This window comes from Salvia hispanica, chromosome 3 (genome assembly GCF_029641045.1).
Source record: "Salvia hispanica isolate PSC_SH4W2 chromosome 3, Shi_PSC_v1, whole genome shotgun sequence".
Taxonomy (NCBI): Eukaryota; Viridiplantae; Streptophyta; class Magnoliopsida; order Lamiales; family Lamiaceae; genus Salvia; species Salvia hispanica.
The window spans coordinates 10,289,180-10,302,132 of record NC_142694.1 but is presented as its reverse complement, the minus strand read 5'-3'; the positions used below and the strand labels follow the sequence as shown (position 1 = coordinate 10,302,132).

The 12,953-nt window shown below is 34.3% G+C and overlaps 2 protein-coding genes across 2 annotated transcripts; both read left to right on the top strand.

The window, feature by feature from the left end:
* The first annotated feature begins 373 nt into the window (after nucleotides 1-373).
* CSD2 (copper/zinc superoxide dismutase 2) lies at nucleotides 374-2,785 on the top strand. The gene is made up of 8 exons (XM_048117292.2): nucleotides 374-687; nucleotides 890-951; nucleotides 1,061-1,100; nucleotides 1,189-1,284; nucleotides 1,375-1,406; nucleotides 1,499-1,574; nucleotides 1,723-1,776; nucleotides 2,535-2,785. The coding sequence occupies exons 1-8, from the start codon at nucleotides 396-398 to the stop codon at nucleotides 2,558-2,560; spliced, it is 678 nt and encodes a 225-aa protein (XP_047973249.1). The 5' UTR covers nucleotides 374-395; the 3' UTR covers nucleotides 2,561-2,785.
* A 7,347-nt stretch (nucleotides 2,786-10,132) lies between these two features.
* On the top strand, nucleotides 10,133-11,103 carry LOC125212684 (zinc finger protein ZAT5-like). Its single transcript, XM_048112914.2, has one exon. The coding sequence runs from the start codon at nucleotides 10,327-10,329 to the stop codon at nucleotides 11,005-11,007; it is 681 nt and encodes a 226-aa protein (XP_047968871.1). The 5' UTR covers nucleotides 10,133-10,326; the 3' UTR covers nucleotides 11,008-11,103.
* Nucleotides 11,104-12,953: the final 1,850 nt, after the last annotated feature.

Below are 12,953 nucleotides of genomic sequence, written 5' to 3'. Positions count from 1 at the left end.
ATTTTAATACAACCAATGGCAGTTGTAGTGAACAGTTTTCCCACCAAAAAGAGCAAAATTGGTATTTAAAAAGTTTCTTAAAAACTTTCACTTTATATATTGATAGATGAGTGACCGATATTGCATTTTATTTCTCAATTAATATAAAATATCTCAATTCATCGTAGCCCTATGAATATATAATGTTTTTCTCATATTATTGAAATCCAAGCCTAATCGAAAATAGCATTCATACAAGTCCAATCAAATGGCCCAATCTTCGAAACATTGAACTTTAAGTAAAAGCCCAGCCCGAACATGACGACAAAATAGAAACGTGGCGAAAAAAGGGAAAGAAACAAATAAAAGCAGTCTTCGGCTCTTCGCCTACTCTCACACACACCTAATCCAATCCTATGCAAGCAGCTCTCGCAGTCATGGCCGCACACTCTCTTCTTGCAGCCGCCTCCGCCTCCCACCAACCTCTCCTCTTCCCCACCATTTCCTCCACCTCTTCACAATCGCCCCAATTTCACTCCTCCTTCCACGGCGTCGCTCTCAAGCCCAAAATCCGCCCATTTCTTTCCCTCTCCGCCGCCGCCGCCCCCAAGCCCCTCGCCGTCGTATCCGCCGCCAAAAAGGCTGTCGCCGTCCTCAAGGGGACTTCCGGCGTCGAGGGCGTTGTCACTCTTACCCAGGATGGCGAAGGTAAGCTCACTTTCACTCTCAGTCATTTCGTCGAACATCTTCGCTTCGTTACTTTTATGTTTGCTTTCGTGCTTATACTGCTGATGTTCTAGTTATTTATCCAATTTCGTGAAATGGGATCTGCAAATTGTTGTCTGATTATCAATATCAGCATACATTGTGATATTTGACTTTCATTTTGTTTGCTTATTTGGCGTCGTAGGACCAACTACTGTTAATGTTCGGATCACCGGGCTCGCTCCGGGCAAGCACGGATTTCATCTGGTGAGTGTGTTTTTGATGGGCTGGATTAGTTTTTAGCTGATAAAATCGGGAAATTTTTGCACAATCAAGTTATGAATCTAAAAAGCTCTGTTTCCTGATGTGAATGTAGCACGAGTTTGGTGACACTACGAATGGATGCATTTCAACAGGTTGGGACTTTGTTGATTTATAAGCTGAAATGCTTTTTCTGTTCTTGAAATTTTAGTTCTTGATAATGAGCATAATTGCTATTGATAGGACCACATTTCAATCCGAATGGTTTGACACATGGAGCTCCTGAAGATGAAGTCCGTCATGCGGGTGATCTGGGAAACATAATTGCCAACGCCGAGGGTATTATTTTTCTTCTCACATTTCTAATGCCATATCTTACATTTGTTCAAGTTCTCATTTTTTTAAATTGATGCGATGGAATTGACATAGGCGTGGCTGAGGCAACAATAGTGGACTCTCAGGTAGCACTCTAGATGCCAGGATTTTAGGATTTAAATAGTTAATGATTGTTCGTTTTGGGATTAAAAATATAAGCTGAGCATTTACTTTGCAGATCCCTTTGACTGGTCCTAACGCAGTTGTTGGAAGAGCCTTCGTGGTTCATGAACTCGAGGATGATCTTGGAAAGGGTACATTTATTAATTTTAGTTATAAATGATGACGTTTTTACAGTCGTCTCTGTATTTCACTTTCCTTTGCAGCAGTTGAAGTCACCATATATCATTACCATCTAGCGTACGAGTTTAATCATCTTCCATTGAATTGTTTTAACTGCAGGTGGTCATGAGCTCAGTCTTTCTACTGGCAATGCTGGAGGGCGCTTGGCTTGTGGTAGGCTATTTTTTTTTCTAATGCTAGCTCAAACTTTCTACTACCTGAATCATGACATTGCTGCATTTGAATATATCATATTGGGTCTGGAATTTTAACTCTCTCATGATCTTCAGCATCAAGAAATATCGAATCTATTCATAACCATTTTTTCTTGAGTTCAACTAAAACATAATTTGTATCAATTGTCTGTGTTGATTTCAGTTGTGTGTATATATGGTGACGGCTAATTACTAATCTTATAGCTCTTGAGAACCTAAAAGTTGTAGAGCTACTTCATATTGAAAAAGAATTTGGCCTAAAACATGTTCGTTCAGGCTCATATTTTTTGTTTTAAAGTGGAATCCCACGGTGGATCCGATAGAAATGGGGTGTCTCCATAGGGTGAGATAACTACAAATTTGGGGTGCCGCATCACAGACATTGGCCCAAAAAAGCCAAAAAAGAAGTTTGTTTTGCAATTAAAACTTGACTTAAACTTTGTGACTTTTTTTTGAAATTCATCCCCATAAAATTATCTTTTTCCCTAGTCAAAAACATATTACATCACTAAATCTGGCCTTCTTATATTCTCTTTTAGCTCTTCAAGTTGTTCTTTTATCATCTCATTATATGCTTGGTTGGCTGCTTTTATCTTTATTTTTGTCATTATATCATGTTTATTTCTGGTGATATGTTTTATAGAACCCAAATTTGTGTGCTTTTGTTACCAAACATTCTTCATCTGATTGATACCTTCTTTTATATGCAACGTGCAGGGGTTGTGGGTTTGACTCCCCTCTAAACTATACCAATGCTTCAGAAAGTCAACCCCGTTGTGCACTCTGTATCTGTCTGTGGTTCGTATAGAGGCTTGTGGTAGCAGCAGTATTAGATAAGTGGCATTGTTCATTGTCAACGAATAATGTTGTGTGCATAAGCTGTGTGCCAGATAGATACTAAGCTTGTATTCCATTGCTACTGCCTGAATTGGTTTGGATTGAAATAAAATCGGGATTAAATTGTTTAATTTGGTAAAAGTTTCCGGTCAGATGTATGTTTAATGAACGAGACGCCTTATTAAGGTGCCCTCGGAACTGCAAGAACTGAGAGCAGTGTTTTCGCCCTAACATTAGCGAAAGTGACACAAGATCCTTGTTACAAAGCTAAAGATAGAAAATACAGTTTCTTGCCACTTAATATTAGGTTAGTTGAACTATATAGAGTGATATAATTATATGGATATTAGGAGTACTTAGTTTGAGATATTTTGAGGGATTTTAAAAGTCCAAATTGGGAAGTTTTGTCAAATTCTGGTTAATCCTGCAATTTTAAAAAATGGTTGTATATAATAACTTCACAATTTTCTCAATTGTCCTCTTTACTTGTATTTTTGAAATATTTTATGGTTTTGTTGGCAATTTTGTCTTTGATAAATAACATGAATTGATAATATTTTTTCAAAATATCGAAAATTAGAATAGACTTATCCCTTGTTTGCATACGGAACTTATTAAAATAGATTTGAACAAGTAATCTCACGATATGTTAATAATACTAATATTTTCACCACTATGAACAATTAAACATGCCGATTTAGCTTCTCTCTGATTAAAAAGTTAGCTTAAACTAAATTCACATAAATAACTTACGAAAAAAATTAGCCATAAATAAAATAAGTTGTACAAGATATTTATGGTTAACAACTTAACATAGCCTAAGCCTAAGGAGTAGTTGTTCCACATATCACAAGTGTAAGTAATTAATTAAAGTTGACTCCTTTTGAATATATTTTTTCAACCAGTCATGTCCATTGTTGATGAATTTCATAGGAATTTTGTCTTTATACGGATGGCTTTGAAATTTAACCCAATCTCAATCCTCTACTATAATGTGTGTCTTGTAAAAGAAATTATAGTTAATGCTAGTATCAAAGATTAAAAAAAAAGATGATACAGAAACGTCAACTTATCAAATACAGAGAAAACTAGTTGAAAGGAGAGTGATAAACGTGAAGAACACAAATAGCATAAAAATAATTAAAACATATGAATGTTTTTTTAACTATGAAAATAAACTAAACACTCAATTAAAATCTTAAAATACGTGTGTTTTATGCATTTATCCAACTCTGTTGATTAAATACACTAAAAACAATATTGAGTTTAATTGTGATTTTAAATTTCATTCACGAATCTGGTATAGACTGACGAAATATTGTGATTTAGCAACTTTTGTTGGCAAAACTGTGAGAAAATATTGTGTCTAACCCACTATACTTTAAAAAACGTCACTTCGCATCTTCTAGTTATCCTTATATCTTAATAGTAGTATATTTTTATCATGCCATTATTTTCCTACACTCAATAAATAATTACTTACCCTTGCATCTAGATTAGGGTACACTCAATAAATAATTACTTACCCTTGCATCTAGATTAGGGATGTCAATCTAGCCCGAAGCCCGCGGGTCGATTCAAATAACTCGGTAAAATTATAGGGTTAGGGCCGGAAAATTGTAACCCAAATACATAACCGGGCTACACGGCCTGACCCGTTTGGGTCGGCGGGTTATGCGAGCTGGCCCAGGTGGGTTGCGGGTTAGCCCATGGGTTGAGCATTTAAAAAAAATATTATCAAATTTTGGGTTTATAAACTTATATATATGAAATATATATGGCATATGAACCTATATATGGTAATTATATCTTCTTTCTCAAATTAAAAGTTAGGGTTAAATGAAATATAGAGTATATTAATATCATAATATGTACTCGTATAATCATATTAAAGTCCATAGAAATTATTTTTTGACATACTTATTATCTATACTATATTTTTTAATTTCGTAGAATTTATTTTTCGGGTAAACAATTAAGAACGTTATTTAACTCCTTTTGAAATGCATGATTTCCATTTAATTGTCATTTAATTGTATTCATATTCACACGTGCTACTAATTGAGCGATATGTTTATGTATTTTGTTTCAATTTTCAATAGCTATTATTTTTCTTCTCTTGATCCCTTTGATAATACTTCACTTTACGACAATCTGTTTTTTTTATAAATTAGAATATTGAATTGGATAGAAAGTAACAAATAATATCACTTCTGACCCGAATAGCCCGTGGGTTAGCTCGAAACCCGAAGAGTTAGGGTTAGGGCCAAAAATTTATAACCCGAAAAATCCACAGCCCGAATAACTCGCACCCAAATAGCCCGATAAACCGAATGGGTTGGCCTGAACCCGAGCGGGTTAGCCCAATTGACATCCCTAATCTAGATACTAGTATAAGTATTCCAAAATCGGGTCATAATCAAATGCTAACTAATTACTAATCCCAAAATAAGACTTAATCATATCCCTCCGTCCTTCTAATCTAAGGGCTAGATTAGCTTAGATTTTATCTTTTTTTTCTCCTTTAATTAGTTAAACTAATCTAAAAAGGGTATTTTAGTCTATCAAAGTTACCGTACATGACTATGCTCCCAATCCCACTCATATTTTCTTTCCTAAAATCTCTCTTCTCCTATATTCTCTATGCCAGATTCAATCGTATCTTCAAAATTTACTCTTTAAATCATGAATATTTTGTTTCCAAAGTCATATTCTCTGAATCACGCAGCATTAATATTGAGGAATTGATTCACGCTGTTCGATTTTCGCCGATCTCATCAGCTTATCGCGTTTTTCATCTTCTCCGAGCTATTTTATTGTTGTCTTTATTCAATAATGGCAGGTATGTATCAATAATTGTGTTGTTTATGTTTTAATTTTGAATCGATCGATATGCCTCTTCTCAATTTTTGTACTTCAAGTTTCCGATTCATTCGATGTTTTGTATATTTGTCAGTAAATTTTTTAATTTTCTCATGATCAATTGATTGTAATGTTCATGTTTCTGATGTATGTTTACGTTTTCAGCATTTTTTTCATTGATTAATGTTAGGTTAATGTGTTTTAGCACAATTTGTTTTATACATTCGGTCAATTTTGTTTTTCTCTGTTTTAACCTGTATGTCTTAAGGTATACGCTCTGCATTGAAAATTGCAATGTAATTTATTGATACTATGTTTTTATTATGTTTGAATACAATTCAACATTTTAGCATACTCCGATTCTATGATTGAAGTGTTGTTTATTAATTTTGTAACGTGTTTGGTTGAAGTTATAACCTGATCGTATGACAAGAATGTTTTTTAGTTGAATCTGATTGCATGACAGAAGTGTTTTTTTATTGATTTTTGTAACCTGATTTTTGTGACCCGATTTAGTTGGTTCTTCGAGCTCAACTTTTCAGGGTCAGACAAGTATTATACATTGATTTATTATAATTTATAGTTTTTGCTTATTGAGTTGATATTATTTTGTTTATTATCTATAGATTTCTTTTTCGATGATGAGCGCAATGCCATCAACAAACTGCACACAATATACAAATTAGTACAAAGAGCCGAGGACGACGTTGAGGATGTTGGAAATCAGCTTTTTGGTGATGGTTCTTCTGTAATGTGAGGCCTGATGTTATACATGATGTTGGAGAAAAAGAAGAGATTTGAGGAATTGTATGGTGTTGTGAGGCCTGATGACATGCTCATCCACCAAATATGGTGAAATGTAAGGGATCTAGATCCATGCTGCCTTCTCAGATGGAGGCGGCGAAGAAGGCGGCAACTAAACCTCCTAGACGATGTGGAAAATGCTATAAAATGGTATCATGATTCAAGGAATTGCAGCAAAGAGAATAAATCAATTGTTCATATCACTATTTATCTGCATACATAATTCCTTGTTTGGATATTCCTTAGCATTCTTGGTTCCATGTTGGTATGGAAGAATAATAATCTCAAAGTTATGTTCTGAATGTTATCTCATTTTATTTTCCATATACTATTAACTATTAAGTTTGTTCAAAATATTTCGTGTTGCTTACATTTTCAATTATCTGTAAACAAATGAACATCAATACAACTTTATAAATTCTCAACAGAACTATCTGGAATTCTCAATGAATGGTGTACAAATTCTCAACATAACTATTTGGAATTCTCAATAAATGGTGTATAAATTCTCAACATATCTATTTGGAATTCTCAATAAATCATATATAATTTCTCAACATAACTCTTTGGAATTCTCAATAAATCGTGTATAATTTCTCAACATAACTATTTGGAATTCTCAATAAATCGTGTATAAATTCTCAACATGACTATTTGGAATTCTCAATAAATCGTGCATAAATTCTCAACATAACTATTTGGAATTCTCAATAATCATGTATACTTTCTCAATAGTTGGCTTATACACATTCTCAATATAGTTGTGAATAACAAAATAATATCAACACAACATTGAAACAATACCAAATCATGTACTTCTTAATATTTTATAGATGAGTTCCGATACTTCTCAATGCTGACAAAAGGTACACACGTAACATGTCCAAAATGATATAGGTAATGTCTTTAGTATTTCTACTTACAAAATGTTCAATGGCGGCATAGTCACAAAAGAAGTTTAGCTAACATATAATCCTACAAATCTCCTACCGTTTTTCCCAAGTTGCGGTAACAACTTTCACATCAATTTTGCAGCAGCCTTTTGCTTTTCAATTAAATGTTCCAACATATCGACAAAGTATTTAGTTGCCCTCTTTATGTTCAATGTTTTTGTTTCCTCGTCGTCTTTATCCTTCTCCGGCTTTTCTTTCTTCACTTGTTTTCCTGCATTCTCCTCTGTTTTCCTTCTCTCCACCTTCTGCCTTTTCGGTTTCTTGTGAAGAATCGTCAGCAACTCCCTTTTCCTTGTGTGTTTTTTCATTTTCTGTTTATGTTCTCGTTACCGAAGAATCTCCTTCAGTTTCCTTTTCCTTCTTTTTATCTTCATGTTTCTATTTTGCGGCTTTTGCCTTTTTAATTTTTTTAGCAGAAAACCTTAAGTTCTCACTACTGTAAAGTTATCTTCATCTTCCTGTGGTCTAGATCTTTTCCTTGTAGCTGTATTTTTGGTAAACATAAACCATGATAATTAATTTAGAAACAAACTTATGTAAAGTCCTACAATCATTCTATCAGGCTCTTGAATTCACAAATATCAACATATATCTAAGACATCATCAACATATAACTAACACATTATTAACACATAGCTAACTCGATATAAACATATAGTTAACTCATCATCAACATTTAGCTAACTCAATAACAATATTTGTATTATATATAGGACGCAAAAAGTTGCGGCGCGTGTAATTGGTAACTAAGTTTGGTAAACGTAAACCATGATAATTAGTTTCTCAAGAAACTTGTGTCAAGTACCACAATGGTTCTAACCAACTGTTTGAATTCACAAATATCAACCTATAGTTAATACATTATCAACATTTATGCAACATAATATCAACATTTGTTCTAGATATGATAAAGTGTAGCAAACAAAAACTGCTGTGTGTAATTAGTTATCAACATATAGCTAACACATTATCAATATATATGTAAGACATTATCAATATATGGCTAACACAACATTTTGTCTGGATATAGCAAACTTATAATAATCTGATAAAGGTGCAGTGTGTGATTAGTTATCAACTTATGATTTGACAAACTAATATCAACAGAAATTCAAGCATTCAGAAACTGAAGATTCTATCATCCTCATGATAGTTGAAATCAATCCAACAAAAGTCAACATAGAAATTTAAGATTCATCTTCCTTATAAAATCCATTTCCAGAGTTTAACAAACTTAACTTTAACAAACTTAACTACAAAACAAGTATTGAAACCTTTTAAACATATATTATCAAAAACTGAACCCTAATTTGTTAGAGATTAGAAATCATAAACTAAAACTGAAAAATACCTTTCTATGCATCTTCTGGAGAATCACTTCCGATTGAATTCCTTGAACTCAAATTGAAGTCGTTTGCTGCATAATTAATGTATTACGTTTGTTTTTGTTGAGATTTTATCAAGTTCAAAACAAATTTTGAAGATTTAACTTAAGGCATACAGTCAATACCGTCGATTTTTTCAAATCTCTAAATCTGCCGTATATCGGAATGCCATATCGCAGTTCCGTATACCGCAAAAGTACGGTTTACCGAAATGCGGTACGGTATACCGATAACACGGTATGGTAACGGTATGAAAAACTGTCATACCGAATTTCCGGTATACCGAAACTTACGGTACGGTATACGGTATGACACTCCCGGTACGGTATACCGTACCGAACCACCCCTAGGTGGGTGAAGAAGTGTAACATACGGTGAGAACCAATATTAAATCCCACGCTCAGTTTAACCTGAATTGACCATTGTACCCTTTTGTTGAAATTTTTGTTTCTATTTGTTGATAATTTTTTTAATTGAATCTCAATTTTTCATCTCAAGATCTAAGGGTTTAAATTCAGTCTCATTTTGGGATTATTATACTGAAAGCATTAGAAGAGGACCCTTCCAAAATCAGTTTCATCTATAGATATACGGCATTCCATTAATTTTAACCAATACAATTAATTAAATATAGAAAAATTATTACTTCAATGTATCCTTCCTCACATTAATTATATTGGTACTGTAGAGTACCCTAATATTGTGGGCTTTATTGAGCCACTCCAATATTGCATTAGGCATAAAATTTTACAATGGGCTATCAACAGTTCAACACTATAAATTGATAGCTACTTATATTTCTCTAGTAGTACAACCGTTGTTACAAGAAGTTATTTAAATATTTTGAAAATTAGAGTAATTAGACGTGTTTAGAAATAATTTAATTAATTGCTTTGGTTTCCATAATTATGCATGTATGTAATTTAGTGATACGTATGATATGCTCATCACCACACACTAATCTTTACAGTATAACTAAAGCCTATATAGGGTGAAGGTATAGTATTTCATTTTTTGCATTTATTTTTAATTTTGAAGAAATATACTAGTATAACGTTTGCATTGAATGTGCATATATTCATTGCCACAAGTAAAATTTGGTCTTAATTAATTACTAACTGAAGTGCAATAAATTCTTTTGAGATAGCAATTACTGTCATAAATTAAACATAAATGATGATGAAGAAAAAGAAAAAAACCTAATCTTTGGTGTGCGTAGTGGCTAGTGCAAAATTAAGAAAAAAATAAAACTCAACTCTTAGAAGGACATTCGTAAATAGTGGTCGGACGTGAGATGCGAGAACAGATCATCTATTACGGGGGAGTGAGGCAGATCGCACTGCAAAGTAGTCCAAAATGCATGCAATCGGCAAGTCTTACGAGCATTTGAAGCCTAAACTTACAAACTCACATAACACATAAATGATATGGTCATAGTCGGCCAAAAGTTGGAAATAGGCAAGGAGATTGGTGGCCACAATCTACTTGTTAGCTAACTAATAACATGCTTTGCTTTTCACTCCACACACTCTCACACATTCACCAATTTAATCATCTTACTAATTAAATCACTAATCCTACTTATACTCAACACTATAAATACATATACACTCGTATTGATTTCTCTCTCGTCCACACTTAATCGCTCCTCTCCACTTTCCCACAGCGATGAACACCGATCTCTCGGAAGAATTCTCCGCCTCCAACGATCACGCCGTCTTCAAACGAAAGCGCACCAAGCGCCACCGCCCCTCCGCCGTCGATTCAAATTCATCTCCCTCCACCACTGAAATTGCATCAACAAACACAGAAGAAGACGAAGACCTCGCCAATTGCCTCATCCTCCTCGCCCGCGGCCGCCTCCGCCCCCAATCCACCCGCCGGAAATTCGCCGAAGACGCCTACGAGTGCAAGACCTGCAGCCGCACTTTCGCCTCCTTTCAAGCATTAGGCGGCCACCGCACCAGCCACAGAAAACCTAATTCCGCCGCGGAATTACTCGATCGCAAAATTAGGTCACCGCCGCCGCCGGAGGAAGCGAAATTAGGCAAATTCGACACGATTGTTGACACTCCGCCGCCTCCAATAAAGCTTCAGATGAGTAAAATCCACGAGTGCTCGATCTGCGGATCGGAATTCGCGTCGGGGCAGGCGCTGGGCGGCCACATGAGACGACACCGTTCTCCTCCACCGTCGGCGGCGGCGAGAAGTGGCGATGATTCTGATTCGAGCGATCACGATCATCGTCATCGGAATGTGTTCTCGTTGGATCTCAACTTGCCGGCGCCGCCGGAGGAGTTCTCGAAGCCGCGGCTTATTTTCGCGGCGGTGGTGGATTGCCACTACTGAGGGAGGGCTGACTATTTCGGTCAATTATTGTGAATAATTTATTTATAATTTTTAAAATTTGGATAGTGTTATGATATTATAAGTGGCATTTAAAAATTTTAATTTGATCAGCAATTCTTTGAATCGAGCCAAATATTTAATTTGGTTTTTACGTTTGGAATTGAAATATATTGGAGTGATCAAGTGGTCACAATTCATGGTTGCCTTTCATTCACGAAAAGTGAGTCATGATGCATATTTCTTTATGCTCTTTTTGTTTCTTATTCACTAAATGTAGTTTTCATGTTCTTTTTGTGTATGTAAAGTGAGATAAGAGTGAGTGAAATAGTGTGGATCGCGGAAGGATGTTGAGTGGGTTTTTCAGTCTATTTTACGTGTGGTGGATGACGTGAAAGTTCTCAATTCAGTATGCATGTGATATTTATTGTGGATCACAATGCATCATATGATAATAAAAGATGGAAGAGATAAAAAAGTGGTACAAAACTACTAACAAAATACAAACTTTAGAAATATTGAAAAGGAAGATAAAGCAAAGGAGTTGAGAATTATTTCCATTTCATTAGAAATGACAAAAAAAAACACTCCATGGTTAGAAGAATAGATGGTTATTTAGGAATTGCAAGTCCTTTGCAATTCCGATTAGTTAGCTACACTGCGTAATACTCCCTCCGTCCCAAGATATTAGACCCCTTTCTTTTGAACACAAGAATTTAGGAGATGTTGTTTAGTAGGTAAGTGGAATTGGTAATAAAGTAAATTTTTACTATAAATCTAAATGGCTCAAGTATGTTGGGACACTCCAAAATGGTATATGCGTCTAATATCTTGGGACGGAGGGAGTAGTGCGTTCGGATCATAGAATTTTTACTCGAAGAAAAGTTAGTTTCGAACCGTCAATCATATGTGTGTATATTCTTAATTTCGGTATATATATTAATTAGTTCCATTAAATACACTTTGACATCAATTTGTTACTAAATCCACTTTATTTTTATCAGTTACCTCACTGCACTTGTAGCTCTCAGGGTCTAACCCCACCAATTTACACCTAACTATTGGACTGATTAATTCCTAATTTTTCAACCAAACCACTTTAATCAGGACCTATTTAAAATATTTTTAATCCATGATAGTTTTATTTGCCAGCACATGTACATATCATGTATTCATGTAGTGATAGTGCTCAACATGATAAAACATTTATTTTGTTGGAGTATTATAAAGTTATGAAATTCTAAATTGCAATGGTCCAATATTATTGCTCACCTGTCACCACCAATCTAGCATAAAAAAGAAAAGCAAAAATATTACCAAAGAAAACACTGAGTAAACGTAATACTTAATTTTTTAGTTAGACATACAGTATAATCAATCAAACTAATTAGGTGATGCACAGCCTCAGTATCTTTTTGGTTAAGCTTTTGCAATTTGATGTTGCTTCAGAATACAGCTTGTCATTTTTATAAAAAAAATTATATATCTCACCCACACAAAACCTATATAATTATAAAAAATAAGTAAATAGGTATTCTCTCCATTCAAGATATTAGACTCATTTTTTTTGGGCATCGAAATTTAGGAGGTGTTGTTTAGTGATTTAAGTGGAATTGATAGTAAAGTAAATTTTTAGCATAAATAGAAATGACTCAAATATATTGGAACAAATTCTGTTGTGTGCCACAAATTAAAAAAATTAAATGACAAATCATAAAATTTAAAAAATTCTTAGATGTCCTATGGCATGTCTCATCTAACCAAATTTTATGTGTGTGCACCAACTCGATATCATATTTGCTCAAAAATCACCATAAAACAATTTCGAATTTTAGAAATTTCGTTATTCGTCACTTAGTTTTAAAAGGCGAAGACATGCCATAATTTGACTGATTTAAAAATAATTAGACATATATATCTATAAGAGAGATGAGTTGTTATAAGTGATA